The 18278-nt window shown below is 43.0% G+C and overlaps 2 protein-coding genes across 8 annotated transcripts in view; both read left to right on the top strand.

The window, feature by feature from the left end:
* Positions 1-4222, top strand: part of ZCCHC10 (zinc finger CCHC-type containing 10) — a 29772-nt gene extending 25550 nt beyond the window's left edge. For 3 of the 7 annotated variants that reach the window (XM_014345127.3, XM_003829288.4, XM_055112648.2), the window contains 2 exons: positions 1039-1080; positions 2360-4222. In XM_014345127.3, the coding sequence (XP_014200613.1) occupies positions 1039-1080; positions 2360-2627 (310 nt within the window). In that variant the 3' untranslated portion in view covers positions 2628-4222. Of the gene's footprint in view, positions 1-1010; positions 1081-2359 lie in introns of all 7 variants that reach the window. The other 4 variants (XM_014345131.3, XM_008954656.5, XM_055112649.2 and 1 more) reach the window with 2 other exon arrangements.
* An 8842-nt stretch (positions 4223-13064) lies between these two features.
* LOC100987868 (U4/U6.U5 small nuclear ribonucleoprotein 27 kDa protein-like) lies at positions 13065-14307 on the top strand. Its single transcript, XM_034959612.2, has one exon. It carries the CDS (start codon positions 13070-13072, stop codon positions 13478-13480), a length of 411 nt encoding a protein of 136 aa, XP_034815503.1. The 5' UTR covers positions 13065-13069; the 3' UTR covers positions 13481-14307.
* The last annotated feature ends 3971 nt before the right edge of the window (positions 14308-18278 follow it).

Below are 18278 nucleotides of genomic sequence, written 5' to 3'. Positions count from 1 at the left end.
TCACCATGTTGGCCAGGCTGGTCTCGAACTCCTGACCTCAAATGATCTGCCTGCCTCGGCCTCCCAAACTGCTGGGATTACAGGTGTGAGCCACCGCACCTGGCCTAATTCTGTAATTTAAAAACCTGATTTAGTATGCATGTTGTTTGACAGAATAATAGCAGCAAGCTATTTGTCCCTTTCATTCAAATTTACCAGACTTTATAACTAATGTGAGTGAGCATAGTTTTGAAGTATTACATTTCTGGTCTTTAAAGAGTAAATAACTCGGCCAGGCAGGGTGGCTCACACCTGTAATCCCAGGACTTTGGGAGGCCAAGGTGGGCGGATCATGAGGTCAGGAGTTTGAGACCAGCCTGGCCAGTATGATAAAACCCTGTCTCTACTAAAAATGTAAAAATTAGCCGGGCTTGGTGACACACACCTGTAGTCCCAGCTACTCAGGAGGCTGAGGCAGAAGAATTCCTTGAACCCAGGAGGCGGAGGTTGCAGTGAGCCAAGATCGCGCCACTGCACCAGCCTGGACAGCAGAACAAGACTTTGTCTCAAAAAAAAAAAAAAAAAAAAGTAAATAACGGGACATGCAGAAAAAGAAATAGTTATTTTAAATTAAAGGGCTGCTTTTGAAAAATTATGAAATGGCTATTTGTATGATTCTGAGAACTCAAACTACAAATTAGGGCTATTGTGCTATTAGCTTTGTTCTGTTGTTCAGGAGGTAGTGATACAGCTATATCAGCCTAAGTTCCAGACTAAAAAAATTTAATCATCTTAACTACTAACCTACCTGACTTTTATACAGGTGCTAAGATACATTGTCTTGCTTAAATGCTGGTTAAGTTGACTGCATGTACCATATACAGCCTACAATGGCAGACTTTCCACTTGCTTATAATAAGAAATACTGTACTCTGTATGTGATAAAAACACAGAATGTTTCTCCAGAGTAAAATGATTTCGGGGATAGTAGAAGGGCTTGTCTGAGCTGTGTATAATCACTCTATTAACAGGAGCTTTTTTCCCCCTCGTGTTTATCAGCATTGGAGAAACCAATGTAGAAAGAAAGGCCAAGAAAAAAAGGTATGTGTGGTTTTAGCAGTGTTTTATAGATAACATGTAATACTAATTGGCGGGATGGGAAAGGTGATTTTAAAACAATAGCTATGCCAGATGCAGTGGCTCATGCCTATAATCCCAGCACTTTGGGAGGCCAAGGTGGGTGGATCACCTGAGGTCAGGAGTTCGAGACCAGCCTGTCCAACATGGTGAAACCGTGTCTCTACTAAAAATAGAAAAATTAGCTGGGTGTGGTGGCACATGCCTGTAATCCCAGCTACTTGAGAGGCTGAGGCAGGAGAATTGCTTGAACCTGGGAGGCAGAGGTTGCCATGAGCCAAGATCATGCCATTACACTCCAGCCTGAGCAACAGAGCGAAACTCTGTCTCAAAAAAAATAGCTATAAGATTTGGATCTGAAGCCTCTTACTGCAATTTATAATTAAATAATCATCCTATTTTCTGATAAGTTCCTTTTTTTAACCTGTCTGGAAATGCATTGCTTCCATTTCTCCTTTTACTCCAACTTTCTAGAGTCCTTGTACCTGGAAACAATAAATAATTGTCTTCTCTTGGCTTAGAATAGGAAGTGTTAATAGACTGGTAAGAAATTGTTGGCCAGCCATATCTGGTCTGAAGTAGTTAAAATAAAGATGATGAAACAGTCACCAGCTAAGCTACATGAGGTTTAAATAGACCCAATTGTTATACTGCAGCTTTATTCTGACATTATTCCCTCTGAAATGTAATATAGTAGATATGCTTATCTTGAATTCCATCCAAGAGAATTAAGTTGCTGAAGTAACAATGCCTTGTAAAGAGAGGGACTGTGGTTTACAACAGGCAATCTCCAAAACATCAAACCTAAGGATAACATGCTAGCAAAGCTTCAATATATAAGCATATATACGGAATCATATGAAATCACTTTTGGCTGGGCGCGGTGGCTCACGCCTGTAATCCTAGCGCTTTGGGAGGCTGAGGCGGGCAGATCATGAGGTCAGGAGTTCGAGACCAGCCTGGCCAACATGGTGAACATGATGAAACCCCATCTCTACTAAAAATACAAAAATCATCTGGGCGTCAGTGTGCGCACCTGTAATCCCGGCTACTTGGAAGGCTGAGGCAAGAGAATTTCTTGAACCTGGGAGGCGGAGGTTGCAGTGAGCTGAGATTGTGCCACTGCACTCCACACTGGGCAACAGAGCAAGACTCTGTCTCGAAAAGAAAAAAAAATGAAATTGCTTTTAACATTCTATTACATGTCACCTTCCCATGTATATAACTCTGTATTGTCTAATAGGTCTAAGAGTGTAACCAGTTCCAGTAGCAGTAGCAGTGACAGTTCTGCCAGTGATTCTTCATCAGAGAGTGAAGAAACATCTACCTCTTCCTCCTCAGAGGACAGTGACACTGATGAAAGCTCCTCTAGTTCCTCATCCTCAGCCTCCTCCACAACCTCTTCCTCCTCCTCTGATTCAGACTCAGATTCCAGCTCTTCCAGTAGCAGTAGCACCAGCACAGATAGCAGCTCTGACGATGAACCACCAAAGAAGAAGAAAAAGAAATAGAGTTGCTCCATTCATATTGGACCGATGGACTGAAAACATTGATGTGATTCTTGAAAGGGAATTTAGAATATGTTAAGGCCAAGTAGGTTAACTGGTGAACATTTCTAGAATTCAAAAGTTTCTAAATGTTTTACATTGTAACAGCATAGAGAGTATTAATAATGGCTTATAGAGAGAGACTTTTATTTGAAGGGTGAATCTTTTTTTTATCTTTAAAATATATCTCTAGAACTTAAAGCTGAAATCTGCAAATCTGTTTGTGTGATGAAACTATCTTTTCTCTCTGTGAAATAAATGCCATACTTTGTTATATATGTTAGTGATATGTATCAGACATATTTTCAGGATGGTGCGTCAGGATATCTGGCAGTGGATTTCTAATGCTTTTGGCAGTATGTTATGTAAGATTTAATATGTTGTTACTGTAAGCTTAGGAGTTTTCCTACTATTAATAAATGTGCTCTATTTTTACATTTATGTTCAGAAAGTTATCTGACTTTTTGTCCTAAGTGCTATGTTCAAGGAGGCTATTAATATATTTATAGTTTTTGAATGCTGTAAGTTTCAAATTGCTGTGTTACGTCATTCATTTTCTTCTGGTTCCTTAAGTTTTTCAAGTTATCTTTTTCTGAGGAAAATTATTCTAGAGGAACCTAAAAAGGGACAAAAAAATTGAAACTTCTTAGGAGTCTAATCTCGGTGCCTTCTGTTAAAAGTCCGTGTATCAGAAAAGAAAGCAGCCATGTAAGAGGCTAACTTAAGTAGAAGTGCTAGGAATATCTTTGTGTATTAACATGCAATAAAAGGTACCATTCAAAGCAGGGGGAAAGGTAGGAAGAAGAGGTAATTTTTACTGAAAATTAGGGCAATGTTGGTCGCCTTTTATTAAAAGCTTTTTTTAAGCTTTCATAAAGATTGCCTTTTGCTATTTTTGAAAATATGGTATTATAGTTTGTATGGTAACTGGTCATATATGACAGTCTACTGCATATATATGAATGACTAGGATTAATCTGGTGTGTTTACATAGGATATACATAGTTGAAATCTAGCATGAAAGGTTAAAAAGGAGATACTGCACAATATTTCTTAAAAGTAAAATGCTGTTATTGTGATGAGTCTTTGGTTTAACATCACAGTATTCTGTGATGTCTTTTTAACTTTTTGGAAAGAGGTATCATTTGTAGAAAAAATTTGATTTGGGTTAAATATAGGTTTTTAAAACTATAAATGTTGTCTTTTTTATATTTTTATGAAAAAGCAGTAGAAAATTACTTTTGAAGAAAACGGGCTATTTAAATATTGAAATATATGTATGTTGTGAGTTTAAGGAGCCTGTAATTGTCAGTTTTACAAAACCATCTGTGTTCAATGGTTGTAAATAAATTCTCAAAACATCATTTCAAAGGCTGCCTACAGAATATTATCACTTGACAGATAGAGTTAATAAATTACCAATCAGGCACATTTTATAATGTTTGTCTCTGTAAAGGTAATATTAGTAGTTAAAGAACACGGATGAGAAAAGAATGTGTTACATAGGTTGCATCACTTGCAGTTAAATAAAACTCACAATTTGTGCTCACAAGCTTAAACTTCTGTTATCTCTTTAGTGTTTTATTTAATGCCAGTTATTCCATTTGAGGTGTAAAGACATTTGAACAAATTCCAATTTTAAAGTTTTACTATCATGGCTGTTAAAAGTATGACTGGAGAGGTACAGAGAGCAGGAACTCAGTTCTTCTAGTCACACATTTCATTCAAAAAGACAGAATCAGGCTGGTCACAGTGGCTCATGCCTGTAATCCCAACATTTTGGGAAGCCAAGACGGGAGAATCACTTGAGTCCAGGAATATGAGACCAGCCTAGACAACATAGTAAGACTCTGTCTCTACAAAAAATTAAAAAATTAGCTGGGCATGGTGATGTGCCCCTGTAGTCCCAGCTACTCAGGAGGCTGTGGCAAGAGAATAGATTGAGCCCAGGAGGTTGAGGCTGCACTGAGCCATGAGTGTGCCACTGCACTACAGCCTGGGTGACAGAGTGAGAAAAAACAAAAAACAGAATCAATGGCAAAGTGGAGACTAACTTTTAGAGAGTTTTATTTTTAGTCCTGCCTAAAGGCAGGACTCTGGAAGTTGAGTCCCTGGCAAATGTAGTGAGTATGTTACTTAACCACATTCATATCAAAAGGAGTCGTTAGATCCTAGGTTTTCATTCCACACACATTTTGTTTATATTAATAGACTTCATAATATAGCAATTTTACCCTAGAATGAAAATACAGCATTAGCCATAAGTTAACACTGGAAGTGGAAAAAGTGCAGAGAGGGTGTTTCATATTCTTAGCCATATTTATTCTTTTTAAATTTTGAACTGTAGATTTATAGAAAAGTTGCAAAAATAGTACAATTTCCTTATAAACCTCATCTAGCTTCCCATAGTGTTAACGTCTTACATAACCATGTCACAATTGCCAGAACCAAGAAATTTAACATCTAGTAAAATACTATTTTTTAAAGACATCCTATTATAGCATAGTAAAATACTATTAAACTGAAAACCTTATTCATATTTTGCTCATTTTCCCACTAATATCCTTTTTATATTCCAGAATACTACCCAGAAATACTTTTAGTTCTACCTTTACTACAGTCTCAATACTTCAGTGTTACCTTGTCTTTCATGCCCTTGTCACTTTTGAAGAATTATCTTGTCTAATACCCCTCAATCTGGGTTTGTTTGGTCGGGCGTGGTGACTCCCGCGTGTAATCCCAGCACTTTGGGAGGCCGAGGTGGCTGGATCATTTGAGGTCAGTAGTTCAAGATCAGCCTGACTGACATGGTAAAACCGCCTCTCTACTAAAAATACAAAAAAATTAGCCAGGTGTGGTGGCGCACGCCTGTACTCCCAGCTACTCAGGAGGCTGAGGCAGGAGAATCGCTTGAACCTGGGAGGTGGAGGTTGCAGTGAGCCGAGATTGTGCCATTGCACTCCTTCATGGGTGACAGTGAGACTGTCTAAAAAAAAAAATTTGGATTTGTCTGATATTTTCTTGTGATTGAACTGAGGTTATGCTTTTTGGAAGAATATTACAGAAATGGAATGTCCTCAATCATATCGTGAGATTCATAATGTTCATGTGTCTTATTTATTACTGGCAATGTTGACCTTGATCACTTGATTAAGGTGGTTCCAGGCTGAGCGCGGTGGCTAACGGCTGTTATCCCAGCATTTTGGGAGGCCAAAGCAGGCGGATTGCTTGAGCTCAGGAGTTCGAGGCTGACCAACATGGTGAAACCGCATCTTTACAAAAAACACAAAAATTAGCCAGGCACCCCTGGGCACAGTGGCTCACGCCCGTAATCCCAGCACTTTGGGAGGCCAAGGCAGGCAGATCATGAGGTCAGGAGTTCAAGACCAGCCTGACCAACATGGTGAAACCCCATCTCTACTGAAAATACAAAAATTAGCCAGGCACGGTGGCGCATGCCTATAATCCCAGCTACTCAGGAGGCTGAGGCAGGAGAATCGCTTTAATAACTTCAGTGTTCTTGAAAGTTTTTTGTGTACCCCCATGGGCATTTGTGTCTGCTATTCAAGCTAATCAGTAATAACCACAAACATTAACAGAACTCTCCTTTGGAAAGTACTATACAAAGACATATAAAGGCCAGGTGTTGTGGCTCATGCCTGTTATCTCAGCACTTTGGGAGGCTGAGGTGGGTGGATTACCTGAGGTCAGGAGTTTGAGACCAGCCTGGCCAACATGGTGAAACCCCATCTCTACTAAAAATACAAAAATTAGCCAGGTGTGGTGGTGGGGTGCCTGTAATCCCAGCTTCTCAGGAGGCTGAGGCAAGAGAATTGCTTGAACCTGGGAGGTGGAGGTTGCAGTGAGCCAAGGTCACACCATTGCACTCCAGGCTGGGCAACAGAGCGAGACTCTGTCTCAAAAAAAAATAATAATAATAAAGAGAGAATTCTCTCTTCCTCTGCCTTTTCTATTTCCATATAGGCTCTCAATGGACTGAATGATGCCTAGGGGAATGGATCTTATTTAGTCAGTTTACTGATTCAAATGCTAATCTCTTCCCAAAACACCCAGAAATAGTGTTTTACCAGCTATCTGGGCATCCCTTAGCCCAGTAAAGTTGACACATAAAATTAATCACCATAGGAGATGTAACAGATGAGAAATGACAACTATACTAGAAGCTGAAAAGCGGATGTTGACTTGAATAACCAAAGAAAGCCAAAGCCCAAGCCCACAGTGAGTAAAAGACAACAGGAAGCAAGCCACAGACTCTGAAAAGCTTCCAAACTTGATGGCACCACAGACTTCTGCCAGCCAAGGCACAAGGAGGGCTTGAAAGCAGACTGGTAGAAAGTTTATGTGAGGAGATGCGCCCCTATGCACTCCTCTCCTGTTCATGCTGTCTTAGTGGGTTTATTTTTTTTATCATGAAATTTTGCAAGTGAACAATAGTGAACATCTATGTTTTTGTTTTGTTTTGTTTTTGTTTTTTTTGGAGATAGGGTCTCATTCTGTTGCCCAGGCTGGAGTGTAGTGGTATGATCACAGCTCACTGCAGCCTTGACCTCCCAGGCTCAAGCGATCCTCCCACTTCAGCCTCCCTAGTAGCTGGGACTACAGGTGTGTGCCACCATGCCTGGCTAATTTTTGTATTTTTTCTAGAAATGAGGTCTCATCATGTTGCCCAGGCTAGTCTCAAACTCCTGGGCTTAAGCTATCCTTCCACCTCAGCCTCCCAAAGTGGTGAGATTACAGGTGTGAGACACCGTCTGCCATGATTAGTGAGTACTCCATTAATTAATTAATTAATTTTTTATTTTTTTGAGACAGGTCTTACTCTGTTCCCTAGACTGGAGTGCAGTGGTGCAATCTTGGCTCACTGCAACCTCCACCTCCCAGATTCAAGTGATTCTCCTGCCTCAGCCTCCCGAGTAGCTGGGATTACAGGCGCGCACCACTACTGCCTGGCTAATTTTCGTATTTTTAGTAGAGATGGGGTTTCACCATGTTGGCCAGGCTGGTCTTGAACTCTTGACTTCAAGTGATCCACCCACCTTAGCCTCCCAAAGTGCTAGGATTACAGGCGTGAGCCACTGCGCCCAGCCCATGACTAATTTAAAATTAAATAAGAAACAATACAAGTTGCCATATGCTAAGAACCACTTGGAATAAAGACAATGAGTAATGTTGGGCCTCATTTATAAATCTTCAGCTCCAGATAGTTCTGTAACAAAAATTGTGGACAAAATCAAGAATGAAAAATCATAGAACTGCTGGGTAACTTTTTACTGTTTGGACACTGTGCTATCTACTCGATAAACTGATTCACTTCCTTAAGAAGTCCCGAGGGAGGCTGGTCCAAGTCCAGTGGTGTTTACAACTAATTGATCACAACCAGTTACAGATTTCTTTGTTCCTTCTCCACTCCCATTGTTTCATTTGGCTAGCCTAAAATTAACCTAAATTAAATAAATAAATAAATAGGCTGGGCACGGTGGCTCACGCCTGTAATCCCAGCACTTTGGGAGGCCGAGGTGGGTGGATCACGAGGTCAGGAGATCGAGACCATCCTGGCTAACATGGTGAAACCCCATCTCTACTAAAAATACAAAAAATTAGCTGGGCGTGATGGCAGGTGCCTGTAGTCCCAGCTACTGGCGAGGCTGACGCAGGAGAATTGCATGAACCTGGGAGGCAGAGCTTGCAGTGAGCTGAGATCATGCCACTGCACTCCAGCCTAGGTGACAGAGCGAGACTCCATCTCAAAAAATAAATAAATAAATAAATAAATAAAAGTCCTGAGGGGACTCTGAAAAGGTGATTCCTGTACTAGGCAAATCCATAACAAAATCTAGGATCACAAAACATGTAAACCAAAACCACGAGACATCTGCACAAGGAAAAATCCTCTCTAGTTAGCAATCCTGAAGGGTCACTGTGCCCGTGGACAGAAGAGAAAACTTATTAATTCAAGCAAACTTTAACAACTGTTATTAAGTTCCTGGCCCTGTCCCTTGAGGGTTTACAGGCTATTAATAAATAATTATAGATTTAAGTGCTGCAAAAGTCTTGCTAGAGTGCCTAGAGTCTTAAACAATTGCTGGAAGTTTGGTAGAGTCTTCCAGGGGAGGTGGATTTGGCTGAGAAAGAGCTGTTGGGCCTGGTGGGAAGCCTGTTTGTATGGGAGACTAGCCGGGGTTGAGGCTGCCGGTGATAATTGTTTTATTATCAAGGGTACTACAGGTCAGGCTAAGGAATTTGTATTTTATTTGGAAGATGACAGGAAAATCTTACATTCAAGAAACATTTAAAAGCTTGTCAAGAGTGTCAAGACTAGAAATAGAGAAACCAATCAAATGACTCTATAAGAAGCAGCCAAGCCCTATACTTCAACCAAGAATCAAATTATCTGTGACCCAGATTTTATCATCTCAGTTTGTGTGAGATGGTATTACTTTTCTTTTGGGTCTGTAATATTAATGTAATCCTGAGAAAGCATCAAAATAATATTACCAGACTGGGCGCAGTGGCTCATGCCTGTAATCCCAGCACTTTGGGAGGCCGAGACGAGCGGATCACCTGAGGTCAGGAGTTCGAGACCAGCCTGGCCAACATGGTGAAACCCCGTCTCTACTGAAAATACAAAAATTAGCTGGGTGTGGTGGCAGGCGCCTGTAATCTCAGCTACTTGAGAGGCTGAGGCAGGAGAATCGCTTGAAGCCAGGAGGCGGAGGTTGCAGTGAGCCAACACCGCACCATTGCACTCCAGTGTGGGTGACAGAGCGAGACTCCGTCTCAAAAAAAAAAAAAAAAAAAAAGATAAAATTAATAAAACCCTTGATGTTAATGGTGTTTGTAAATATATATATATAAATACAGAAGGCTGGGCATGGTGGTTCACTCCTGTAATCTTTGCACTTTGGGAGGTCCAGGCGGACAGATTGGTTGAGCCCAGATGTTCGAAACCAACTTGGGCAACATGGCAAAACCCCGTCTCTACCAAAAATACAAAAACTGAGGTGGGAGGATCACCTGAGCTTGGGGAAGTCAAGTCTGCAGTGAGCTGTGATTGAGCTAGTGCACTCCAGCCTGGGTGACAGAGTAAGACCCCGTCTCAAAAAAAAGAAAAAAAAAAAAAAGAAATATTTTAAATACATATTATATATATTTGTAAACATATATGTATAACAATCACAAAATACATAGCTGATCAGCTTGTAATCAATATTTAAATATTCAAGGAAAATTGCCTTTTCATATTTTATTAAATTTATTGGCTTTTTATTATTTTGAGACAGGATCTTGCTCTGTCACCCAAGCTGGAGTGCACTAGCTCAATCACAGCTCACTGCAGATGACTCTGCTTCCCAGGCTCAAGTGCTCCTAACTACCTCAGCCTCTGGAGTACCTCAGACTACAGGCATGCACCACCATGCCCAGCTACTTTTTTTTTTTTTTGAGACAGAGTCTTGCTCTCTCGCCCAGGCTGGAGTACAGTGGCCTGATGTCGGGTCACTGCAAGCTCCGCCTCCCGGGTTCACGCCATTCTCCTGCCTCAGCCTCCCGAGTAGCTGGGACTATAGGCGCCCGCCACCACGCCCGGCTAATGTTTTATATTTTTAGTAGAGACAGGGTTTCGCCATGTTAGCCAGGATGGTCTCGATCTCCTGACCTCATGATCCACCCACCTGGGCCTTCCAAAGTGCTGGGATTACAGGCGTGAGCCACCGCACCTGGTCCCCAGCTAATTTTTTAAAAACTTTTTTGTAGAGACAAGATCTCACCATGTTGCCCAGGCTCACCTTAAATTCCTGGCCTCAAGTGATCCTACTGCCTTGGCCTCCCAAAGTGCTGATTTACAGGCCTGAGCCACCTGACCTTCCCTGGCTTAATGTCTTTAGCAATAAGAAAAGAAAATGGGACACATTATTGTAATTGTCCAGAAGAGAAATGAGGGTCTAACCTAATACATTAACAATGAGACCAGAAAGGAGGTAACAGATATGAGAGACGAGAAGGTAGAAATGACAGAATTTTGTGATTAGTTGATTATGGTAGTGAGAGAGATATACTGGAAAAGTTTCAAGGTCTGTTGTTTGGATGACTGGGTGAATATTAAAATAAAAATACACATTTCAGTAAAATCGCAATAATAGTGGCTACTATATGACAAATATAAACTGACCTTAGCAATGTGAGAAATGTCAAACTATTTTTATTAACACAATAAAATATTACAATTTTTTAAAAACCAGCCTGTCCATCATGGTGAAACCCCATCTCTACAAAAAATACAAAATTTAGCTGGGCATAGTGGCGGGCGCCTGTAATCCCAGCTACTCAAGAGGCTGAGGCAAGAGAATCACTTAAACCCGGGAGGCAGAGGTTGCACTGAGCCAAGATTGTGCCACTGCACTCCAGCCTGGGAGAGAGAGGAAGACTCTGTCTCAAAAAAAAAAAAAAAAAAAAAAAATTTTAGGCTGGGCTCGGTGGCTCACACCTATAATCCTAATCCCAACACTTTGGGAGGCTGAGGCGGGTGGATCACCTGAGGCCAGGAGTTCGAGACCAGCCTGGCCAATATGGTGAAACCCCATCTCTATTAAAACACAAAATTAGCTGGATGTGGTGGCACACACCTGTAATCCCAGCTACCTGGGAGGCTGAGACAGGAGAATCGCTTGAACCCAGGAGGCAGAGGCTGCGGTGAGCTGAGATCACACCACTGCACTCCAGCCTGGGCAAGACAAAGCGAGGCGCTGTCTCAAAAAAACAAAAAAATTCAGATAACACTTGGGTATTTGAAAATGTGTCTGTAGAGTTTGACAGTGATCAAATTACTAACAATTCTCATGTTTGGGTAGTAAGATTATATATCAATTTTTTTTTTTGAGACAGGGTCTCACTCTGTCGCCCAGGCTAGAATGCAGTGACAGGATCTCAGCTCACTGCAACCTCTGCCTCTGGGTTCAAACGATTCTCCCACCTCAGCCTCCCGAGTAGCTAGGATTACAGGTGGGCACCACCATGCCTGGCTAATTTTTTTTGTATTTTTTTGATAGAGACGGGTTTTACCATGTTGCCAGGGCTGTAGATCAATTTTTTCTTTCATTACTTCCCAATTATTTCCTACAACCTTAACAATAATCTGCACATTATTAAATAGTACAATTCAATAATTTTTGACATATGTATACTTTCATGAAATCATCACCACAAGGAAGGTAATTAACCATAACCATTGCCCCCAAGAGCTTCCTTGTGCCCCTTTGTAATCTTTTCTACTCATTCCTCCCTGCTTACTCTACCCCTAACCAATCCTCAGACAACTACAGACATAAATTCTTTTTTTCTTTTTTTCTTTTTTTTTTTTTTTTGAGACGGAGTCGCACTGTCTCCCAGGCTGGAGTGCAGTGGCACGATCTCGGCTCACTGCAACCTCCGCCCCTCTAGGTTTAAGCAATTCTCTGCCTCAGCCTCCGGAGTAGCTGGGATTACAGGCGCGTGCCACTACGCCCGGCTAATTTTTTGTATTTTTAGTAGAGATGGGGTTTCACCATCTTGGCCAGGTTGGTCTTAAACTCCTCACCTCGTGATCCACCGGCCTCGGGCTCCCAAAGTGCTGGGATTACAGGCGTCAGCCACTGCGCCCGGCAAATTCTTCAACTATAAAATAGTTTGTATTTTTGGCCAGGAGCAGTGGCTCATGCCTGTAATCCCAGCACTTTGGGAAGCCGAGGTGGGCAGATCACGAGGTCAGGAGATCGAAACCATCCTGGACAACACGGTGAAACCCCCTCTCTACTAAAAATACAAAAATTAGCTGAGTGTGGCAGCGCATGCCTGTAATCCCAGCTACTCTGGAGGCTGAGGCAGGAGAATCGCTTGAAACCGGGAGGCGGAGATTGCAGTAAACTGAGATCCCGCCATTGTACTCCAGTCTGGGCAACAAAAGCGAAACTCCATTTCAAATAAATAAATAGATAGGCACAAACAGATATGTTAACATTAATCAAAAGAAAACCAGAGAGACTATATTAATATTAGACAAAGTAGATTTCAGAAGAGGCCAGGCGTGGTGGCTCATGCCTATAATCCTAGCACTCTGAGAAACCGAGGCGGGTGAATTGCTTGAGTCGAGGAGTTGGACACCAGCCTGGGCAACATGGCAAAATCCGATCTCTACAAAAAATACAAAACTTAGCCGGATGTGGTAGCACGTGCCTGTAGTCCCAGCTACTCAGGAGGCTGAACTGGGAGGATCGTTTGAGCCCAGGAGGTTGAGGCTGCAGTAAGCCATGATCCTGCCACTGCACTCAAGCCTTAGTGACAGAGCAATACCCTGTCTCCAAAAAACAAACAAACAGCAAAAAACCAGTCGTTTCCGGGGAGCGAGACTCCAAATGGGTCGCAGTCGCAGCGGCTCCCCACGGAGGAAAGGTAGGCGTTCCCGGTCCACTTCCCGTGAGAGAGAACGCAGGCTCCAAGAAAGGTCCAGGTCTCGGGAGAGAGATGGGAGAAGGAACCGCTCGCCAACCCCGCACCTAGGACGCTCCCGATCTCCAAGACGACATAAATCCACATCTCCTTCCCCTTCTCAGCCGAACGAAAGAAGAGATGAGGAAAAGAAAGAAACAAAGAGCAAAGAATGGCAAATTACTGAGGAAGACTTAGAGGGCAAAACAGAGGAAGAAATAGAAATGATGAAGTTAATGGAATTTGTCTCCTTTGACTCCACAAAAGGTAAGAAGGTGGATTGCTCTGTAAATGCCTATGCCATAATTGTCTCTCAGAAGAGGAAGTACGGGCAGTAGATGAATCGAAAAGGTGGATTCCACAGACCTTTGGATTTCGTTGCATGAGAATTGAAATGTTGAAGAATGATTTTTTCCCCTCATCTTGGTCAGAGAGTGGATTTTGTATTTAACTTGCATTCAAAAAACAGGATCTCAGTTCTTCCTTCTTGTAAAGCAAGAAAATATTTTTATTTTATTTATGTATTTATTTATTTATTTATTTTTGAGACAGAGTCTCGCTCTGTCGCCCAGGCTGGAGTGCAGTGGCGCAATTTCGGCTCACTGCAAGCTCCGCCTCCTGGGTTCACGCCATTCTCTTGCCTCAGCCCCCCGAGTAGCTGGGACTACAGGCACCCGCCACCACGCCCGGCTAATTTTTTGTATTTTTTAGTAGAGATGGGGTTTCACCGTGTTAGCCAGGATGCTCTCGATCTCCTGACCTCGTGATCCGCCCACCTTGGCCTCCCAAAGTGCTAGGATTACAGGCATGAGCCACAGCGCCCGGCCAAGAAAATCTTATTTATGATTTATGCAGTTCACTTACCTTGCCTCAACAGAAGAAAAGTTAAATATTACGTTTTTTTCTTTTAGGAAATATCATTTGTGGTAAGCGTCAACCTCATTTTATTTGTCCTTATTCCTGTGGAAGAAGTACATGTTTTCTTCTTGAATGCTCATTAGGACTTCTTAAAAAACATGAAAGTATTTTGGAAGTAAGTTTATCCAATAAAGCAGTATTTCTACCCTTTTAGATTTGATAAATATTTTTATTACTAAAGAATCTCCCTAGACATTTTCTTTTTTTATTTCATGCATAGATTTAAGCATCTTGATTCTTAGTAATTTAAAAATGGGAAGAATGAAAAAGCATAACTAGATTTTTCTATCTTCTGTGGTTCCCCCCCACAAAATACCATTTATTGTTCTCCCCCAAGTATAAAAGCAATACATGCAAAAAAATATCTGAGAGAAACCAAAAAGTAAAAGGAAAGCCAAAAATCACCTGGTATCTACTCCCAAAATAATCAATTTTAACATTTCGGGATATGTCTTTCCAGGCTTCTTTGGGTGTACATTTCTCACCCTCACCCATGAGATCAGAATATGTATGCAGTTTTTTCTTTAACCCTTTTTTCTCCCGTGTACTGTGAACATTTAAAAAATACTTTTAAATATTCTTTGGAAACTTAGCTTTTAGTAGCTACTTGGTTGTATCATAATTTATTAACTACTGTTTCACTGGTAAACATTGACTTGCCTCCCATGACTTGCCATTATAATTAAAACCGTGAGTACTGGCGGGGCGCGGAGGCTCATGCCTGTAATCCCAGCACTTTGGAAGGCCGAGGCGGGCGGATCACGAGGTCAGGAGATTGAGACCATCCTGGCTAACACGGTGAAACCCTGTCTCTACTAAAAATACAAAAAATTAGCCGGGCGCGGCGGCGGGCGCCTGTAGTCCCAGCTACTCGGGAGGCTGAGGCAGGAGAATGGCGTGAACCCAGGAGGAGGAGCTTGCAGTGAGCCGAGATTGCGCCACTGCACTCCGGCCTGGGCGAAAGAGCAAGACTCCGTCTCAAAAAAAAAAAAAACAAAAAAACAAAAAACTGTGACTACTATCTATCTCCATTAAAAAAAAAAGAAAGAGTACTAACAAGGATAAAAAAAGTCATTTTGTATGATAATGTGGCAATTCATAATTTTTGTATCATTCATATATTTTGCATTATTCACATTTCACATTCATATTTTCATTTATATTCATATTTCATATTCATATTATTTTTGTATTATTACTATTTCATAATTTTGTATGGTAATGTGACAATTCATATATTAGGATATAATAATCCTAAACATGAATATACCTAATAACAGAGGTTGAAAGCATAAAGCAAAACTGATAGAAATAAAATGAGAAATAGACAAATTCACAATTACAGTGAGAGATTTCAATACTCATACTCAATAACTAATAGAACAATAGACAAAAAAAATCAGTGAAGACATAGCAGATTTTAACAACACAATAAACCCACTTGACATAATTGCCACTTACAGAACTACTCCACCCAACAATAGCAGAATATACATTCTTTTTAAAGTGTACCCAGAATATTTAGTAATGTATATTTACCAAGGTAGTCCACATTCTATGCTATAAAACAAGTCTCAATAAATATGAAAATGTTCAAGTCATACAAGATATATTCTTCGACCATGGTGGAATTAAATTAGAAATCAATAACAGAAACATCTCTGGAAAGTCCCCCACTATATGGAACTAAACAAGACACTTCTTTTTTTTTTTTGAGATGGGGTCTTGCTCTGTCACCAGGCTGGAGTGCAATGGCGCAATCTTGGTTCACTGCAACCTCCGCCTCCTGGGTTCAAGCGATTCCCCTGCCTCAGCCTCCTGAGTAGCTGGGACTACAGGTGTTCGCCACCACACCTGGCTAATTTTTTTGTATTTTAGTGGAGATCAGGTTTCACCATGTTGGACAGGACGGTCTCGATTTCCTGACCTCGTGATCCGCCTGCCTTGGCCTCCCAAAGTGCTGGGATTACAGGCGTGAGCCACTGTGCCTGGCCACAAGATGCTTCCATATAATCCATGCTCAAAGAGGAAATCAAAAGGAAAATTAGAAGACATTTTAACTGAATGAAGATGAAAACAAAACATATTAATATTTGCGAAGTGCTGCTGAAGTAATACGTAGGGGAAATTTATATTAGGGGAAAAGTCTCAAATCAATGACTTCAGCTTTCATCTTAAGAAACTAGGAAAATAAGAGCAAAAAATCCCAAAATAAGCAGAAGAAAGAAATATAAGAAAGGAAAGAAAAATAAAGATCAGAGCAGAAATCAATGTAATAGAAAATGAAAAAACAATACATTCAGTGAATCCAAAAGATGGTTCTATGAGAAGATTAATAAAATTGATAAACCTCTAACCAGACTGCCCAGGATAAAAAAGAGGACACAAATTACCAACATTAGGAATGAGAGAGGTGCTATTACAACACATTCCCAGATATTAAAAGAACACTAAGAGTACAGTATGAACAACTTTACTCATTTAATAAATTAGATAGGCAGAGTGCTGTGGCTTACACCTATAATCCCAGCACTTTGGAAGGCTGAGGCTGAAGAATTGCTTTAGGCCAGCAATTGGAGACTAGCCTGCACAACATAGTGAGACCCTGTCTCTAGAAAAAAATTTTTTTAAATTAGCCGGGCTTAGTGGTGCATAGTCCCAGCTACTTGGGAGGCTGAGGTGGGAGGATTGCTTGAGCCAAGGAGTCTGAGGCTGAAGTGCACTGTGTTTGCACCACTGCACTCCAGCCTGAACAACAGAGCAAGACCCTGTCTCTTTAAAAATTAAATAAATAAATTAGATGAATGGACAAATTCCTTGAAAGACAAACTACCAAGGTTCACTTAAGAATAAACAGATGGGGGTGGGCGCCATGGCTCACGCATATAATCCCGGCACTTTGGGAGGCTGGGATTTTGCCCAGTCTGGGCAAAAAGGTGAAACCCTATCTCTACAAAAAATGCAAAAATTAGCCAGATATGGTGGCGCATGCCTGTAGTCCCAGCTACTCTGGAGGCTGAGGTGGGAGGATTCCTTGAGCCCAGGAGGTTAAAGTGGCAGTGAGTGGAGATTGTGCCACTGCACACCAGCCTGGGTGACAGCGTGAGACTCTGTCTTAAAAAACGTCCCTCTCCCTCTCCCCCTCCCCCTCCCCCTCCACCGCCCCCCTCCCCACGGTCTCCCTCTCCCTCTCTTTCCACGGTCTCCCTCTGATGCCGAGCTGAAGCTGGACTGTACTGCTGCCATCTCGGCTCACTGCAACCTCCCTGCCTGATTCTCCTGCCTCAGCCTGCCCAGTGCCTGCGATTGCAGGCACGCGCCGCCACGCCTGATTGGTTTTCGTATTTTTTTTGGTGGAGACGGGGTTTTGCTGTGTTGGCCGGGCTGGTCTCCAGCTCCTAACCGCGAGTGGTCCGCCAGCCTCGGCCTCCCGAGGTGCCAGGATTGCAGACGGAGTCTCGTTCACTCAGTGCTCAATGGTGCCCAGGCTGGAGTGCAGTGGCGTGATCTCGGCTCGCTACAACCTCCACCTCCCAGCCGCCTGCCTTGGCCTCCCAAAGTGCCGAGATTGCAGCCTCTGCCCGGCTGCCACCCCGTCTGGGAAGTGAGGAGCGTCTCTGCCTGGCCGCCCATCATCTGGGATGTGAGGAGCCCCTCTGCCTGGCTGCCCAGTCTGGAAAGTGAGGGGCGTCTCTGCCCGCCCGCCATCCCATCTAGGAAGTGAGGAGCGCCTCTTCCCGGCCGCCATCCCATCTAGGAAGTGAGGAGCGTCTCTGCCCGGCCGCCCATCGTCTGAGATGTGGAGAGCGCCTCTGCCCCGCCGCCCCATCTGGGATGTGAGGAGCGCCTCTGCCCGGCTGCGACCCCGTCTGGGAGGTGAGGAGCGCCTCTGCCCGGCCGCCCCGTCTGAGAAGTGAGGAGACCCTCCGCCCGGCAGCCGCCCCGTCTGAGAAGTGAGGAGCCCCTCCGCCCGGCAGCCGCCCCGTCTGGGAAGTGAGGAGCGTCTCCGCCCAGCAGCGACCCCGTCCAGGAGGGAGGTGGGGGTCAGCCCCCGCCAGGCCAGCCGCCCCGTCCGGGAGGGAGGTGGGGGGGTCAGCCCCCCGCCCAGCCAGCCGCCCCGTCCGGGAGGGAGGTCGGGGGGGTCAGCCCCCTGCCTGGCCAGCCGCCCCGTCTGGGAGGTGAGGGGCGCCTCTGCCCGGCCGCCCCTACTGGGAAGTG

The sequence above is a fragment of the Pan paniscus genome, chromosome 4, assembly GCF_029289425.2.
Source record: "Pan paniscus chromosome 4, NHGRI_mPanPan1-v2.0_pri, whole genome shotgun sequence".
NCBI lineage: Eukaryota > Metazoa > Chordata > Mammalia > Primates > Hominidae > Pan > Pan paniscus.
This window is presented reverse-complemented; position numbering and strand designations above follow the sequence as displayed.